This window comes from Suncus etruscus, chromosome 5 (assembly GCF_024139225.1).
Source record: "Suncus etruscus isolate mSunEtr1 chromosome 5, mSunEtr1.pri.cur, whole genome shotgun sequence".
Classification (NCBI taxonomy): domain Eukaryota; kingdom Metazoa; phylum Chordata; class Mammalia; order Eulipotyphla; family Soricidae; genus Suncus; species Suncus etruscus.
This window is the reverse complement of record NC_064852.1, coordinates 112690945-112710744: the sequence shown is the minus strand read 5'-3', so window position 1 is coordinate 112710744 and position 19800 is coordinate 112690945. Positions and strand designations below refer to the sequence as shown.

The window sequence follows — 19800 nt, the reverse complement described above, 5'->3', positions numbered from 1 at the left end:
GCAAGTGCCTGAGGTAGGTACCCCAAGATGATGAGTAATGAACAAAGTGGAACTTCACATGGTCTGATCTCCCCGAGTGAGCCTGGGCACTGTCGGAGTTCGACTGTCGGAGCACTTGGTGGTTTTCAGCGGTTAAAGCTCCATGTTCGCTTGGCTCTTTTTATGTGCAAAACAGCTCAAATTCATATGAAATAAATAAAAACAAATGAGGCTGCTGCCACGTGGCTGGTCCAGCGCTCCTGAGAAACATCTGAAGGAAATCATGGCAAGGGGCAGAAAGCTAGGCACCGAGCACAAACAGCTGAGACGCACATTGATTCTGACAGAAGACGGAAATCACTCCCAGATGCTTGGTCCTGCCCTCGCAGGGCTCCTCATTTTGCTGGGGGCTAGGCTGGGCTCCCTGTACCTCAGGGCTCCCAGGGAACAACTCTGAGTGTGCAGCTGTGCCCCACCCTTCAGGGCACCACAGACACATGCTAGACAGACTCAGGGAGTTTCTAAAGGAAGCCAGTGCCAAGGACCGCACTACACCACACATCCCGGACCCTGAACAATTAAGCCTTCTACATACCACATCTTCCTCTTAGTGCTAATGGGAAAACAGACATTTCCCAAGGTGGTCTGAGGGTCACCTTGCAGTCGACCACACTGAGAAACTGGCCAGGCAGGTGCATTCAGGCATGTGAAGTGAACAAAGCAAAGGGAAAGATTCTTGTGCAGAATAGGGCACCAGATGGGACCAAAGTACCTAGCAATATCATCTCTGCCAGAGCCAATGAATTCCAGAAAAGCAATACAGTGAAGTCCTGTGGGTTTCAGTGGCCTTAAAAAAGCAAAAAAATAAAAAAAACAATGGTCTCATTCATCTATGGGTTTTGAGAAAAATAAAAGACATTTGTGTAATGATTCTCAGAGGAGGACTGGAAGGTCCAGCTCATGACATGAAGCTTACCACAGAGAGTGATGGGTGCAGTCACAGAAATAATTACACTGAGAACCATCATAACAAAATGTGACTGTATGAGGGAAATAGAAAGCCTGTCTGGAGTACAGGCCTGTGTGGGATGGGAAGGAGGGATACTTGGGACATTGGTGATGGGAATGTTGCACTAGTAAAAAAAAAAAAAAAAAAAAAGCCCCAACATGGCGGCCGAGAAAGATGGTGGTGCCTGTGGCGAAGTGGCTGCCGGGAACGGTCCGCGGCTGCACCTGGGGATTCCAGAGGCCGTGTTTGTGGAGGATGTAGATAACTTCATGAAGCAACCTGGAAATGAGACTGCAGATGTAGTACTAAAAAAACTCGATGAACAATACCAGAAGTATAAGTTCATGGAACTCAATCTTGCTCAAAAGAAAAGGAGGCTTAAAAATCAGATTCCTGAAATTAAGCAGACTTTAGAAATTCTAAAATACATGCAGAAGAAAAAAGAGTCCCCCAATTCAATGGAGACCAGATTCTTACTTGCAGACAACCTGTACTGCAAAGCTTCAGTTCCTCCTATTGATAAAGTGTGTCTCTGGTTGGGGGCTAATGTAATGCTTGAATATGATATTGATGAAGCTCAGGCATTGTTGGAAAAGAATTTATCAACTGCCACAAAAAATCTCGATTCTCTTGAGGAAGACCTTGACTTTCTTCGAGACCAGTTTACTACCACAGAAGTCAATATGGCCAGGGTTTATAATTGGGACGTGAAACGAAGAAACAAAGATGATCATACCAAGAACAAAGCATAATGGTGGCAATTAAAATGTGGTTCAATTTTCCAAACATGTTATTTTAAATACCCCAAAGTATAACCTTGAAGGTTGACATAAGTCTGAATGATTTTTAACAGCAAGAATGATAATTAAAATTAAAAAAACATTTTATTTATTTATAAAAACAAAATTAATTTCACATATTTTTAAGAATTAGCAGTATTATTATTTTTCAAATTTTCAGCAAAATAAGTGCTGCTGCTTTTCATTTTTTTTGTTTGTCATAAAAATGCCTTAGCCGAAATGGCCGAAAACTGTGAGGTATAGGCTATGGAAATTGAATTTAGACACTTAGCACAGTGTGCTTTTGTATTGGCTGATGTTTTTGATGTGATTAAATCAGTTTAGAGGTAGGAAAATCAGTTTGGATCCTTGAAAACTTTTTTCTTGACTACATGATTTGGGACTTTCTAGTCCTCTTTTGTCATTATGTTTTATGTAAATAGTTTCATGAAAAACTGTTTAGCCAATAACTATTTATTACACTATTCTGTACATTTTCAGGAAATGATGATTTGCTTTCTGAAAGCAGTAAGGGGACTTTGAGACTTTTTTTCTTACTCCATATAAATCCATGGTGTCTTTGCAATGCCAACATAAGAAAGATCTCAGCCAACATGAAATATCAAGATTACTCATAGCTAAAGTAGTTTTATATTTCTTCACAATTCTCCAAAGCAGCTAAACAGGAACAATAAGATAAATATATGAATTGTGAGCTTTTCTTATTCATGATAAAATCCTCTTAGGAATAGTAAAAAAATCCCTGTGGAATATATTTGGTATAATGGCTAATATTGGGTGATACACATTCTGGTAGAAATATCAATGTATTATTCCATGTTTGTGTAGTAAAAAGTATACTTGTACAATGTTTTGTACTTGTATTTCATGATATTAAAACCGTGAAATTAAAAAAAAAAAAAAAGCAAAACCAACATGGTACATCTCACAGTCAACTCATGGTTGATAACACAAGGGAAGTCTGCATGGGAAAAAAGTATTTGATGTTCTCTTGAAAGGAGGTGATGGCTACCCCAGCAGTATAGATGGTGACCATGTTGGTGGCCCAGACCACTGCTGACCCTGATCAGCACCTCCTTGAGGGACCTGAGACCCAAAACTATCAGGCCCATGCTGCAGGGCCTAGTATCTCTTTGGATAGTCCTCCCAAAAGGAGATGACGGTGTAATGTGTTAAATATGGCCCCACAGGTCTCCTGGCAGAGCACGATAAGGTGCAGCATGCAGATACAAGGTCCACAGACTGGCCAGGAGTGGACATGAGTGATTCCAGTAGCCTAATAGCCAGACACAGGCACTGGGCTTTGGGCTTTTGCTTTCCCTCTATCAAGGACAACACATGCTGGAAAAGACCAGGGATGTCTGGGATGGAGAACTAAAGCACTGCCTCATGAAATGGTCTGACCTATTTGCCCTAACTGACTCCAGTATCTGTCTCAGCCCTCACAGAAAATCATAAAAGTAAAAACCTATTTCTAACTTCTCGAATATGGCCTAACTTGGAGCCCTTCCCTATAACCAATTCACTAAACTCTGAATGTGCTCTCAGAGGAGAAATTTAGGGAAATTGCATCTATTTGCTTGCTTTTTACTGAGATAAAATTCACAATGAATAAAATAATTCAATTGGCAGAAAGGTAATTTGACATTGTTGTACTATCCCTACTGGTTCTAAACCATTGCATCACCCCAAAGAGAGCCCTCTCTGTACCCAGACTCCTGGCAACCTTCAATAGCTTTCTCTCTCTCTCCTGTTCTAGGTATTTGTCACATATAAGTTGAATCTAATATTATGTAAGATTTGTGTCTGGTTCATTTCACTTAGCATGGTTTCAAGAATCATCTAAGCTGTAGCAGGAATCTGTACATTTTATGGCTGAGCAATATTCCACTGTATATAGGTTATGCTGCCATTTGTCAGCTTATGGGGACAGGTACATAGAGAGGTGAGTTTTGTCATTTGTCTATTAAAAATACTGTCACCATCTACTGTTGTGTACCAGTATTTGGTTAAGTATCTGTTTTCTTTATTTAAGCACCAGGATTACAAACATGGTTGAAGTTGGATTTCACTCAAAAAGTACACCCACTTCACCAATGCAAGCCAAGTACCTGTTTTCAACTCTTGTTTATATTAATGGAATGGAATTGTTGGATTATATATGGTAATTTAGTGTTCAATTTTTTGAGGAAATTCATTTTCAGTTGTAGATGAAACTCTAAAAAATTTTGTGATAGCACAGTGACAGCACAGTGGGTAGGGTGTTTTCCTTGCATACAGCTAACCCAGATTTAATACCTAGCATCCTATAGGTTACCATGAGCATGCAAGGAGTAATGGATGAGTGAAGACCAGGAGTATGCCCTGAGAACAGCTAAGAGTGGCCTCAAAACAAAACAAGCAAACAAAACAGTGGTTCAGGATTTCAGAAAACCACCCTGCAGCTGGTCATACCTAGATCAGTCAGCATTCATACCCAGCAGTTCCAGGAAAAGGGGTATCATCAGAACACTTTAATTACTAAAATTTATATTTTGAAAAAATATCATTTATTGCCAAATTGTTTTCCTTGTATAGTAATGTCATCAAGTTAATTTTAATTATGTCAGAAGGTTGTATTATCTATGAGGATAAGGACCATTGTCTTTTTAAAAGGCAAGGTTTGTCTGATGACACTGAGTATAACTGCTCAAGTGTCTCATTCTGGAAAGTGTGTGTTGGCAGCCTATCCACTTGGGACCCAGACATGGGGCCCACATCTCTCCTCTGGAAATGTGAACTTGCAAATCTTCATGCTTCAACACTGGGATGTGTACAGGGGCACTCACTCCACTCAGGAGAAACTCACATTCTCTCTTGAACATATTCTCTCTCTCCCTCTTTTTTAGAAATTTCAGAGAAAACCTGTTTTTTACTTCAAGAAAAAGTGTTTGGGCAGCAATGGCCAATGCTCATAGACAGGGTGGCTTGCAGCAGGTGAGTATGAGTACATGTATGAGTACATTCCAGCACTACACACACACATACATGCACATGCATGCACACACATATGCACACTCTTACCACATATAGACAACTATAGGTAAGATCACTTTTAAACAACAGGCTTTATTTCTCACAGTTCTGGAGTCTTCAGAGTCTAAATTTTAGCATCCAATGAGGCCCTGAAGTTCATGGTTAACACACTGGTCCATACATAGATCACTGTCTTCTCTGTGTCCTCTCGTGGAGGGAAGGTTGAGCACCTCACTGGAGTCCTTTGTCTTAGGCATTCCCACTCCTAAGGACTGAATCATTTCCCAAAGATCCCTACCTTTATTCAATACTATCAACTTGGAGGTTTAGTTTCAACCTAGATTTTGGAGAGAACATAGAATTCAGCACAAAAGGTATTGAATGATATGTCCACTCTTTGCATTTGGGGAGTCAAGATTTGAGAGAAACATTATGGTTTTTATACTTACCACCAAGGAGTTCGAGGTGGGATCCCCAAAACCACTACTAATGGGGCTGGAATGTTAGCACAGCTGGAAGGGCTTTTGTCTTGCACAACACATTCCCAGCATCCCATAGGATCCCGAGCACTGCCAGGAGTAATTCCTGAGTGCAGAGCCAGGAGTAATCCCTGAGCACTGCAGGGTGTGGCCCCAAAACCAAAAAAAAAAATATGGATGGCAAAATCATAATGCAAAATTAACAAAATAAAGTGGAGCATAATACGGCTTTAGTTAAGTTTCAGTATATTTGTAGATGCTTCTTCTTTGCAGTTGTTCTCATCCACCAAAGGCTGGATCATAGTCCTTTTACTAGAGGGGGAGGAAGATAGAGAGGTCAGTCACAAATAACCAAACAGCAGAGATTTTTGAGCAGGTCAACCTCCTAAATTTTATCTCTGGCTCTACACAGAAGTAAATTAGAAACAGAAAAAGATGGAGCTGGAAGAGAATTGAGGAAAACTCTAAACTTAAAATATCACCTTCCTCACTACATTCATGTTGGTGGTTACCTCCAATTTGGGGGAGTGGTTCATCAAAATATATTTTTCCTTTCTTTGTAATATTTTTCTTTTATTTAAAAATCTTGCAGAAAACAGATTAACATGTTGATATTTATAAATTCTAAAAAATTGGAAAGTAAATATTGATTATATATTCTCTATAAACTGTTTTTCCTCAAATTAAAAAGTAGATATTAGGGCCTGGAGAGATAGCACAGCGGCGTTTGCCTTGCAAGCAGCCGATGCAGGACCAAAGGTGGTTGGTTCGAATCCCGGTGTCCCATGTGGTCCCCCGTGGCTGCCAGGGGCTATTTCTGAGCAGACAGCCAGGAGTGACCCCTGAGCACCGCGGGGTGTAACCCAAAAACAAAACAAAATAAAAGTAGATATTAATTATATATTCTCTGTAAACTTTTTTCCTCAAAATTAATATCTATGATCTCAGGGCAGTTCTAGGTAAAAATTGCATGCTCTATAGTTATATATAATGCCAATATGTGACCAAACTTGTCCATGTTGACAAAAGTCAAAGAACAGTGGGAAAAAACTCAGAGCAGATACTGAGAGAGGAAAACCAGAAAGAAGAAAATGGAGTCCAAGCACTTCCCATGAGCCCTCTACAGTCTGAAGAAAGGTTCTGAGAGTTCATCCTTCAAGTGGTATATGGACAATAATACCAAGCCCACATGCAACAGGTTTTTTTTGTTTGTTTGTTCTGTTGATAGGCATCAACATCATTATTTTATAGTCCAGAACAGGTGAATTGGTCATCTTAATTAATCTTGTATGTCCTCTGTATGGTATCCTGAACTGAAAGAACTTTGTCACACATTACTTAAGCTAAATCTGAGGCAGATGACCCAACTGATGTTTCAGCTAAGAGTGTGACCTAAGAGAGCTGACCAATAAGACACCTGCAGTGAGTTAGAGAAAAACACAAATCCTTGGCTTCTGCTCCCATCAAAGAGATTATTTTCTATTCCTTAGAAACTGAGCTGTCCACAAACTGGAAGGACCAATAAAATTAAAAAGCTGTGAAGTTCTGGGGCCAGAGCGGTGGCACAAGGGGTAAGGTGTCTGCCTTGCCCACACTAAACTAGGATGGACCACACGGTTTGATCCCCCGGCATCCCATATGGTCCCCCGAGCCAAGAGCAATTTCTGAGCGCATAGCCAGGAGTAACCCCTGAGTGTCACCGAGTGTGGCCCAAAAACAAACAAACAAACAAAAAATAAACTGTGAGGTTCTAAAATGTTCAAGTCTGAGTCAAAGCCTTGTGGCTTTGCCCATGACTCTAGGAACACAGGACCTGGAAGGAAGCAGAGAGGGCATATGTGACTTATCTGAGAAAAAATCCTAGGAGACAGACCAGGCTGGATGAGCAAAGATGGTGGGTAGAGGAATAATCATGGGCAACTAGCCTAACAGTCACAGACACCAGATATGGAAGCAATAGAAAGCCGACTGATGTGGCAGAGAAACCCAAGTGATGGATGAATTACAGCCTCAATAGATTGCTCTGGATGAACTATCCCAACCATCTCCTGTCATTAGAGTTGCCAAGTCATCCTTGGCAGAACTACTGCCACCAAACTCTTTCTGAATATCTCACCCTTGAAATCTTGAGTGTAAAAAATGAATGCTCCATCGTGAACAACTTTATAACTGAAAAAAATCAACTGTATTACAACCTTCTAACCATGATATTTAAGTAAAATAACTTGTATAAAAGAAATAATTCTACTTAATTTGAGAGTAGTTTTTTCCCCAGAAGTTGACAGTCATAACATTCCCCCAATTGTGAACACTGTGAGGTTTGATTTCAGGAGCTGAGAAGACAGCTTAAAAGGGTTGGATCACGTACTTGGATGTGCTAGTCTCTAAATTAGGATGGCGTTGTCCTGGGTAATGCCTAGTTCTCCTAGATCTGAGCAACACCCCATCTCTGACCTCAGCTTTGACCCACCAGGCCTACCTAATCAGGTATCAGGGGGAGTATTAAGAAGCCTGAATGCTGCTTGGGAGAACCCACAAAAATGGCATTACTAACTAGATGGCAGAAAGTCTATACCTTATGTCAGGGGTCTTCAAATTTTTTAAAGTGGGGTTCGGATTACGGTCCCTTAGAGAGCTGGAGGGCCGGGACTATATGAGCTACTAATTCCTACTCACACTGCACATATCTTCTATAAATAAAATGAAAACCATTTATAAATAAACAGATCACGCACCAGTATTTCAATGGGAACTGTGGGCCTCTTTTGGCAAATGAGATGGTCAATGTCTGGTTCCATATTTATCACTGCCAGCTGTAACAAGTTGTGCAAGTGGGCATCAGTTAATCTTGATCTGGTTGGAGATTTCAGATGTTTCATTCTTGAAAAAGTCTCTTCACAGGCATAAGTGCTACCAAAGATGGTTATCATCTTTGCATGGTTCCTGATATTTGGATATGTCTCAGAGGGGAGAGATGCATAGAAATTCAAAAGGTTACTTGACTTAAATGTGTCTTTCAGAGAGTCACAATTCTGCAGTTCAGCCAGTTCCATTTGGTAAATTGTAAGGACATTTTCAATCTCAACAGAAAATGGGTTACAAAAAAGCTGTATGTCCTGTTCATGGAGATGAAGTCTTTGAATCTAAATTGAAACTCCTTTTGCAACAATTCTAGTGAAGCTAGACATGTTTCCTTTGGGAATGCAACCAATGGTTTGTCCGCTGACAGGTTTTGAGTTGTTGGGAGATGACTGAAGTTTTCCTCCTGTATTTGTTTGATGAGAAGGCCTAATTTTACTTCAAATGCTTTCACATGCGATGCCATATCACAGATGAGCTTTCCCTTGCCTTGAAGTTGCAGATCGAAACTGTTGAGTAGCTCTGTTATATCTGTCAGAAAGGCAAGGTGCCATTTCCATTCTGCATCATTGAGCTCTGGTGCTTCTTGGTTTTTTGAAAGTAGAAAAGCTGTAATCTGCGAAAGTAAGTCATAGAAACGTTTCAAAACTCTCTCTCTACCTAGCCAACGGACATCTGTGAGGTACAGAACATCTTCATGGGCAACATTTATCTCAGATAGAAATTCCTGAAATTGTCTGTGGTTTAGTGCATGAGTTCTAATGTAATTAACACAAGATACCACAATTTTTATAACAGAGTCCCACCTTAGTGATTTACAACACAGCACTTATTGGTGGATGAGGCAGTGTATGGCAATTGGATGAGGATGGTTATGTTTGTCCATCTCTTGTGTAATGTGAGCAATTACTCCTCTCTTAGACCCCACCATGCTAGGAACACCATCAGTTGTTACTGACTAGTTTAACCCAGTCCAGCTCCAAACCATTCACAGTTTGGCAAACCTTTTCAAATATATCCATTCCTGTGGTTGTACCTTTGATACTTTGCAGTGCAACAAGCTCTTCTGTGACTTCAAAATACTCATTTGTCCCACACATATAAATGAGAAGTTGGGCAGAATCACAAACATTATTGCTTTTGTTGAGTGCCAAGGAAAAATAGTAAAGTTTCTTTGCAGAGTTTTGCAAATGGTGCAGCAAATTTTCTTCCATTTCTTCAATCCTTTGTGTCATTGTAACTCCTGAAAGGCTCACTGTACTAAATAAATCGGCCTTCTCTGGACACATCTCTTTGGCAACAGAAATAAGGCATTCTTTAACAAATTCTCCCTCCACAAATGGTTTGCCATTGTGCGCTATTAGCTTGGCAACTTGAAAACTTGCCCTCAGTGAGAAAGTATTTAACTGCTTCTGCTTCACAAAAGTATTTTGCTGAGTCATCAGTGTATGTTTCAGTTGTAATATTTTATCTTTTCTCACTTCTCCAACCAAACAATCATATTTATCTTTATGTTGAGTTTGATAGTGGCGTCACAAATTATATTCTTTAAACACAGCAACTATATTCTGGCATATCAGACACACAGCTTTTTCTTTGTACCGCATAAAAAGTAATTGTAAGTCCACTGTTCTTTGAATATCCTACACTTGCCATCAATTTTTCTTTTTCTTGACATCATTGTTTCCTAGGGATTCCACACTGATATTAGTGAAATACAAATATGTGTGTATATATATACACACAGTGTATGAACCCCCATTAGTCCCTGATTTGAACACCTACCCCTTGCAGGCTTTTCTAAGCAGACCAGCTCAGTCCCTGATAGTTCAGTTATATCTCTCTATATAATGCCCAAATTGATATGTTCAGAATCAGCATGTGAACACCGAAAAGGAATTGCAAAATGCATATAAAATTTTCAATGTAAGCCCTTTAAAATGCGTCAGCATCAAACCCCAAATTTTCCACATGGGCAATTCAGCACCAAATCCCTAACCTCCCAATCACCAACCTCCCCCTAACTTTGATTTCAGCACTGAATGCGTTACCACCCCCAAAGGGGAATTTTCATATGAGTCACCCACAGCCCAATCAGGCAAAAATTTATTTCTATGGCACTTTTGACTGACCTTTGGCAGTGGAGGGAGTGGAGGAAAACGTCACTGACAGGCAGGCACAGCACACAGACACCACGTTGCCTGGGGGTGGAGCAGGCACCTTTTTACATAATATAGTCACCCACATGTGGTACTCCTCACCACACGGCGTCCAGCGCCCTCCAGTGACGTCATCAGCAACACACACGCCAAGCGCCAGATGCAAGGGCACATCAGTGTCCCTCTCAACACCGCCCTCACGCCCACCTTCCCAGCACACAACATGCCATGGGCAGAAGTGGTTGACATCATCCCTGAGAAACCGTGACACTGAGTGTATATGCTGGCAGGTATCTTGGCAACCAAACAGTGCTCACTGCTGGCTCCTCTACGGGCCACATGTGGCCCGCGGGCCATAGTTTGAAGACCTCTGCCTTAAGTATTCAATGTAGTCACAATGGGGAAAAAGGATCTTTGATTAACTTGCCAGTTATCACATATTTCTACTTATTCATTTGTTGTTTTTTAATTAATTTTTTTATTTAACCAACTTTATTACATACATGATTGTGTTTGGGTTTCAGTCATGTAAAGAACACCACCCATAACAGTGCAACATTCCCATCACCAATGTCCCAAATCTCTGTCCTCCCCACCCAATCCCTGCCTGTACTCTGGACAGGCTTTCTATTTTCCTTGTACATTCTCATCATTAGGATAGTTCAAAACGTAGTTATTTCTCTAACTAAACTCATCCCTGTTTGTGGTAAGCTTCATGAGGTGAGCTGTAACTTCCAACTCTTTTCTCTTTTGTCTGAAAATTATTATTGCAAGAATGTCTTTCATTTTTCTTAAAACACATAGATGAATGAGACCATTCTGCATCTCTCTCTCTCTCTCTCTCTCTCTCTCTGACTTATTTCACTCAGGAAAATAGATTCCATGTACATCCATGTATAGGAAAATTTCATGACTTCATCTCTCCTGACAGCTGCATAATATTCCATTGTGTATATGTACCACAGTTTCTTTAGCCATTCATCTGTTGAAGGGTATCTTGGCTGTTTCCAAAGTCTTGCTATGGTAAATAGTGCTGCAATGAATATAGGTGTAAGAAAGGGATTTTTGTATTGTATTTTTGTGTTCCTAGGGTATATTCCTAGGAGTGGTATAGCTGGGTCGTATGGGAGCTCGAGTTCCAGTTTTTGGAGGAATCTCCATATTGCTTTCCATAGTGGTTGAACTACACAGCATTCCCACCAGCAGTGAATAAGAGTTCCTTTCTCTTTACATCCCCGCCAACACTGCTTGTTCTCATTCTTTGTAATGTGTGCCAATCTCTGGAGTGTGAGGTGGTACCTCATAGTTGTTTTGATTTTCATCTCCCTGATGATTAGTGATGTGGAGCATTTTCTCATGTGTCTTTTGGCCATATGTATTTCTTCTTTGTCAAAGTGTCTGTCCATTTCTTCTCCCCATTTTTTCTTGTAAAGTTCTGTCAGTGCCTTGTATATTTTGGAGATTAGCCCCTTATCTGATGGGTATTGGGTGACTAGTTTCTCCCACTCAGTGGAGGGTGCTTGTATCCTGGGCGCTATTTCTTTTGAGGTGCAGAAGCTTCTCAGTTTAATATATTCCCATCTGTTAATCTCTGCTTTCACTTGCTGGAGAGTGCAGTTTCATCCTTGAAGATGCCTTTAGTCTCAATGTCCTGGAGTGTTTTACCTACGTGTTGTTCTATATATCTTATGATTTCGAATCTGATATTGAGGTCTTTCATCCATTTGGTTTTAACCTTCATACATGATGTTAGCTGGGGATCTAAGTTCAATTTTTTGCAAGTGGCTAGCCAGTTGTGCCAACACTACTTGTTGAAGAGGCTTTCTTTGCTCCATTTAGGATTTCTTGCTCCTTTATCAAAAATTAGGTGATTGTATGTCTGGGGAACATTCTCTGAGTATTTAAGCCTATTCCACTGATCTGAGGGCCTGTCTTTATTCCAATACCATGCTGTTTTGATAATACCTAAACCAGACAGAGAGATGCTACCAAAAAAGAAAATTACAGACAAATATTGCTGATGAATACAGATGCAAAGATCCTCAACAAAATTCTGGTAAATAGGATTCAATGCCTCATTAAGAAGATCATCCACTACAATCAAGTAGGTTCCATCCCAGGAATGCAAGGCTGGTTTAACATCCGTAAATCTATCCACATAATACACAACATCAACAATAAGAAAAATAAAAATCACATGATCATATCAATAGATGCAGAGAAAGTATTTGATAAGGTCCAACACCCATTCTTGATCAAAACTCTCAGCAAGATGGGAATGGAAGGAACCTTTCTCAATATAGTTAAGGCCATCTACCACAAGCCAGAGGCAAATATTATCCTCAATGGAGAAAAACTGAAAGCCTTTCCTCTAAATTCTGGAACAAGACAAGGCTGTCCTCTCTCACCACTCCTATTCAACATAGCACTGGAAGTACTTGCTATAGCGATTAGGCAAGAAAAAGATATCAAGGGAATCCAGATAGGAAAGGAAGAAGTCAAGCTCTCACTGTTTGCAGATGACATGATACTCTACTTAGAAAACCCTAAATTCTCTATGAAAAAGCTTCTAGAAACAATAGACTCATATAGCAAGGTGGCAGGCTACAAAATTAACACACAAAAATCAATGGCCTTTCTATACACCAATAGTAATAAGGAAGAAATGGACATTAAGAAAACAACCCCATTCACAATAGTGCCACACAAACTCTAATATCTTGGAATCAACTTGACTAAAAATGTGAAGGACCTATACAAAGAAAACTATAAGACTCTGCTGCAAGAAATAAGAGAGGACACGCAGAAATGGAAGCACATACCCTGCTCATGGATTGGCAGGATTAACATCATTAAAATGGCAATACTCCCCAAAGCATTGTACTGATTTAATGCGATCCCTCTAAATATACCCATGAAATTCTTCAAAGAAGTGGATCAGGCACTTTTGAAATTCATTTGGAACAATAAATACCCTAGAATAGTTAAAGCAATCATTGGGGAAACGAATATGGGAGGAATTACTTTCTCCAACTTTTAATTGTACTACAAAGGTATAGTTATCAAAACAGCATGGTATTGGAATAAAGACAGGCCCTCAGATCAGTGGAATAGGCTTGAATACTCAGAGAATGTTCCCCAGACATACAATCACCTAATTTTTGATAAAGGAGCAAGAAATCCTAAATGGAGCAAAGAAAGCCTCTTCAACAAGTGGTGTTGGCACAACTGGCTAGCCACTTGCAAAAAATTGAACTTAGATCCCCAGCTAACATCATGTACGAAGGTTAAACAAATGGATGAAAGACCTCAATATCAGATTCGAAATCATAAGATATATAGAACAACACGTAGGTAAAACACTCCAGGAGATTGAGACTAAAGGCTTCTTCAAAGAGGAAACTGCACTCTCCAAGCAAAAAATGAGTTTGGACCTTTCTAGCTCTTCCTAGAAACAAGACTCTCTTCTTTATGAAAGTCTACTAGGAAAATCTCATGTACAGATTTCAGTGTGGGGGAAGAGATGTCATTTTCAATATTGTCTTTTTCAATAAATCACTCAACTGTCAGAATCTCAGCCCAGCCCCTCATCCTGGAGACTCCTGCATGAATCACCAGACCACATCCCCTTCCATTGATTTGCCTTGTTGTGTTGCAAATTAACTTATAAAAGACATTTTTCCTCAAAGAAAAATTAAAGAAAGAGTAGCCCCCACAGCTCCACACAGGATAATGAACTATTGCTGCTGTCATTCCAGGAGGCTGTAATGACAGTGCAGGATGTGTGTGTGGACAACCCAGCCTGCCTTTAAAGTGCTTTCTATGAATGGGCTTCAACATGTTTTGACTATGCTCTGTTGCAAAGAAATGCAATATTAATTGCATATTGTCATAGCTCATAGTCCAACCTGTTACTCCAGCCAAGAGAAGGGAAAAAGGACACAGCTTAGTGTTGTTCCAGAAGGTAAGGAGCTCTCTTAAATCTCTCTCTGCTCTCCAAGTTTTCTGGAGAAAAATAAAGGGAAAGCTTAATTCTCAGTGCAGGTCCTCAGCTCTTTTCCAGCTAGAAATGAGATAAAGCCTACCTAGAATCACTGGGATCAGGAATGCACGCCCTGAGAGCAAGAATGTCTTATTGGGGTTTATCAGGGTTCTTGGGATTAGACGTCCCAAGTACTACCTATGGTACATGTGACTGTTATCACCCTTTAACCCTTTAACCCTGTTGTGATCTGATGCTGAGGTGTGTGTTTTAATGGAGAGGAAGGCTGAGGTACTCACCAGGTGAAGAAAAGGAGCAAAAGGATAGAAATGTTCAAAATTTTATAACTATATATACTATTACTTCATATCAACAACAATAACAAACAAAACAAATATCATTTCTCTTCCTTAGTTGACAATGATGTTCAAAGCCCCTGAAGACCACCCTCTCTCACCTTGTCAGAATGTCTTCCTAAATCTATGTGGCCAGCAAGATTCCTGGACTGCTCTTCATGGTTCTGTAAAATCTTCTGAGTAGCAGGACTCACTGACAGGTAGGGAGAAGCCTGGGCCTGCCTTTGGATAGCAAACTCAGGAGGAAGGTGTGCAGAGATGTTTGAGCCAAGGGGCAGGAAATAGCATCCCCTAATGTAGTTATGCTCTGGGAAGACCAAGAGTTCAGAGCAAGTAATGTTGATGAAAACATCATTGATACCTAATGAATGCTCATGATGTGGGAGTCCATTGTAGTTCACAGCCCTTTTTCCATTTGTTAAGAAAACTGCAGCAATGTTGCATCACTCTGGATGGTCGTGAATCAGATATACTTTACCAAAATAATAGTATCATTACTGAACTAGATTCAGAAGTTTACTCTCTCAGAAAAATTCAGGAAGTTGAATGAATTCTATTCCTAGTCTTTTCCCTCATTATGGACCCTTTGAAGCAAATCCAATTCCTCTTTATTTCCTTTTCTCCTCCAAAGGTCCCAGTTGCTTACTAGATAAAAACAGCCTACATATAACTTCACACATAAACATAGCCAACCAACTCAACCAGTCTTGCCTCTCACTATTACTTGTTCATCCCCCTTCCTCCCACAGTCACATTAGCACCATAACAGACCACTCACTCCTGCCAAAGTCAGTGCACTTTCATTCCTCAGATCCTGTCTTCATGTTCTCTTGGGGTTAGAGTGATAGTACAGCAGGTACTACCTGCTACAGCAGGTAACTGCCTTGCTGCAGTTACCCAGGTTCAATCCTCAATACCTCATGTGGTCCCGTGAGCCACCTGAGTACTACCAGGTATAGCCCCCCTAAAAATAACAATAAAGAAATAACTAAGAAATTTCTTCTTTTCTCATTAATTTTTGTAAATTTTCAGAATCTAAATTCTATATACCATTCCAAAACTCTTTGGTAGACTTTATTTTACATCCTATGGACTCTATGAGCATTATTCCTTATAGCAATATATCCTTCATTGTATTGCATTGTCATTTTTTGGTTTGTTTTTGAGCCACAACCAAGGGCGCTCAGGAGTTACTCTTGGCTGTTTACTCAAAGATCACTCCTGGCTGGCTCTGGGGATTGAATGTAGGTCAATCTTGAGTTGCCTACATGGAAGTCAAATGCCTGCTGCTGTGCTATCACCCTGGCCCCACAATGTCATATTTTTATCTGCTCTATTGGTATACAGTAGTGTTCTTGGTAGGAGCTTTGTCTTAATATCTGGAACTGATAGAATAAGACATATTCTTACTATTATGGTTAAGATAATAGGTAGATGGACAATTTGCACAGTGTTAGATATCTTGGGCTATGAAAGAGTATCTTGTAATCCTATTTCTGAAAAAATCTCTACACTATGAATCAACCAACTGAAATGTCGATGAACACAGTCCTGGTCATTTTGTAAGTTCCAGTGTCCTTATCTAATAAATAGCATTTTCTGCTTTGTCATACACTTAGTCTATGATAGCCTAAATCATACACTTTTTTAAATTTTTATTTTGATCAATCATACACTTTTTTTTAATTGAAAATACTCCAAAATGTGTTCTGCCTCAAAGAGTGGTCATTATTCATATGTCACTGTATTTGAGAATGTGACTAGTGCAATGATGGGACTAAATTTTGTAATTTTGTTTCATTTAATTTTATATTTAACATGTTGATATCTGCTTCTATCATCAGAAGATCACTGTTGAGTTGATTTAATTAACACAAATTGCAGTGTTGGCATATATGTGTTAAATAGCTGCATGCAGTTAGTAGCTACCATATTAGACAATACAAATGTGAACTATTATTTTTACCCTATGTTTACCTCAATGTACTGCTTCTGCACAATATCCAAGGCCTCATCATGTCTGCTCAAACTGTATAAATCATTTCTGTTCAGGGATATAAAAAAGCACCTCTGTAAGGTACCTGCCGTCTTCTCTATTTCAATTATTTTAACGTAATTCCTCTACTATGACACTTACAAGGTTGAATTCATTCAGAATTATGGTAATCAGCGAAGGTGCCCAATCAAGAGATAAATTTCTGTTGATTAATCTCAAAATATGATCTGATATACATCTTATTTCCTGTCTGTGTCCTCAAAGTTTTTACACTATTAAGGGAAGAAATGCAATCATATTGCATTGATTACCATATGTTTTGTAACCATATGAAACCATATGTCTTGTATACCTAGAATTTTGCCTGGCACTTAGCAAGGGCTCATTAATAATTATTAATAAATCAGATGGAGAATGAGACAAAACATTACAGTTCCAGACATAAACTCTCATATCCCATGACTTTATTCCCCAAAGCCTATCTTCCTATCCAAAATTAACCAGGAACCTCACTCAATATTCAATATCAGATCAGTCTTGAATATCTTCATTATTAGACCCTGTGCTGCTTGCTCAAGCAAGACCCAGCATGCAGAAGGCATGCAGAAGACAAAGTCTTACCCTCCCAAGTCAGAACACTAATACAGCAGGTAGGTCACTTGCCTTGCATGCAGAGGATTTGGTGATCCCTGGCATCCCATATGGTCTCCCCCAAGCAATGCAAAGAGTGATCCCTGAGTGTAGAACCAACCAAGAATAAGCCTTAAGCACTGCTGGGTGTGGTGCTCAAAAAAAAGGTGTCCCCCGCTAAAGAATTTATATAGTAGAAAATAGAGATACCTACAATCAATTCTAATCTAAAAGCTACTTATTCCAATAGTAAAAGACAGAAGAATAATCTCTCCATAAGGGATTCCAACCCCTACTCTATAGCTTCTCATTAAAAGTGTAACAACCTCTCATGGACTACATCTTGACATGGAATGGACCACCCAGAGTCAGTGAAGTCAGTGAAGTTTCGTTCCTAAATTAAAGTCAGGTTTGGAAACCAGAGGTCCTCCTTGGTAGCAAACAATGAACACTGGTCTCTTACATGGAATAAACTAGTATTTGTCAAAATAGCTGAGCCCAACATTCAAGCACTAACCAAAAAGATCTTCCCTGCCAAGGTTAGGGCTGATAAAAAAAAAATCCCTTATATAAGGGACAGACTAACTGGACTAATTTACAGTAGCCTCCTGTCAGATTCCAGTCCACAAATTAGCTGAAACTGTCTTGGCCTACTGAAGGGACTGACAAGAAGTAGCTCTAGGACTAGAGAGAGAGCACAGGAGATAGAATATTTGCCTCAAAGGCTATTGTAATGGCTGTAGGCCTGGTTCAAATCTCTGTATTACAATTAGTCCCTGAAAACTATCAGAGTTCACGGCTGAGCACTAAGCTAGGACAATGACTTTTCCCTGGTAAAGGCCCATGCAAGACTGCCCTACCCCACTCCTGATTATTCATTCTATAGCTAGGTCTAGTTAAATCATCACATAGAATCACATTTCACCTAATTAAAAAAAAAAAAAGGAACTGTATTTGGGGGTAAAAGGGGTTGGGGCCACAACTGATATTGCAGTGCTTGGGGGACTATATGGTGCAGAGATCAAACAAGGGTTGGCAGCATGAAAGGTAAATGCCTTAACTTCTCTCTAACCCCAAAACACAAAATTTTGAAAATGTAAGACACCATGATTTATAGTACTGTTAAAGATAGGATTTCATAGTGCAAATTTCTCACTCAACACCTCTACTAGAATGTCCACTTCCCTGCAACTTTTGTACACCACCTATTTAGAAACTCTTCCCACTGAGGTGGGTCTTGCCATATAAATAGGAAGCCATCATAGTTTAGGATAAAAATCAGTTATAATACAAGCATCGTCCCTTCCTAATTCTGTTCCCCAGTAGAAGTATCAGAGATCCCTGTGAAAAAGAGTTGGAAGGATTAGCAGTGTGCACATCTGCTAGGGTATTTTTTGCTCCTCCTTTAGGGGCTGTGGCCTTGTCTTCAGTCATAAAAATAGACAAGGGTCTATGCTAATGAAAAGTGCCCCATGTCTAGTGTCCCAGGTCATAACTATCTTTGATATCTCTAATTGGTCACAAATTTCAGAGCCCTCTGACTGATGGCCTCTAAAAACCTCCTGTTTTATGCCAATTGCCTGCACTCTTTGCAAATCAACTTCCCTACCCATTTCTTTTCAATGTTTCACTAATTATAATCATTGAGTTCATTGAGCTCTTACTGTGACTGCATCCCCAAATCCTCTCTATGATTTCCAAGTCCTTATCCCTGCGGCTTTCCAACTGCCAACCTCTTCCTAGAGAGAAAGGCAACCTCTAATTCCTTTCCAGGGTTTTATTATTGACGTTTCCATTCTCTTTTTTCCACCTTTTCTCCCTCTTTTCTTCCTGTAATTGCTGTTGCAATGACCAGGCTCATACCCACTCAGGGTTATGACTCCACATGGAGCTCCTCTACACCTGTTGCACACCATGGGTTGTTTACTCACCACTGAGACATTGGGGTATGTGCCAGAAAACAGAACTATTGTGCACATGTGGGCAGCATTGGACATTCAACAACAGCCCCACACCTACAAGGCAAGTGCCTTAGTCTTTGAGCTATTCTCTGCGTCCAACCTCTGAATATTTAGTGAACTGGTGGCCCTCTCACTAGCTCAGACTTTACATCTATTGTCACAATGTCATCAGGTGGAGTTTATGGGTTTTCTCGGCATAACCATTTTGGCACCTCCACTTTTCTGAGATTTTTATTTATTATAAATTTTTTTCGGATTTCTTTCCATATTTTGGTTGCTGTGATGTACAATACTGTTAATACTGGTATATAAGGCAACAATATCCCCACACCACACCCATCATTTGAATACCAGTCTCTACTCATGCACCCAGGTTCTCTTCCCACTACCTCTCCCTTGGAAAATTCAGTTTTTCAGGCCTGTTCTCAGGAACTGTGACCATTGGCTGTTTTAATTCTTTACTTGTGTTCTTATATTCCATATGTGAAGATAATTCTGTAACTGTCCCTCTTCTTCACTCAGCATATTCTCTAGTTCCATCTCATAGCAGTGTATTGAAGGATTTAATTTTTTCT

At 39.9% G+C, this 19800-nt stretch overlaps 1 protein-coding gene across 1 annotated transcript; it reads left to right on the top strand.

The window, feature by feature from the left end:
* Window positions 1-1145: 1145 nt before the first annotated feature.
* Window positions 1146-2698, top strand: LOC126008979 (prefoldin subunit 3-like). The gene has a single exon (XM_049773306.1). It carries the CDS (start codon window positions 1147-1149, stop codon window positions 1738-1740), a length of 594 nt encoding a protein of 197 aa, XP_049629263.1. The 5' UTR covers window position 1146; the 3' UTR covers window positions 1741-2698.
* The last annotated feature ends 17102 nt before the right edge of the window (window positions 2699-19800 follow it).

Bases quoted from the DNA above. Each gene is read 5' to 3' on its own strand.
- LOC126008979 (XM_049773306.1), top strand. From the start codon at position 1,147: ATGGCGGCCGAGAAAGATGGTGGTGCCTGTGGCGAAGTGGCTGCCGGG.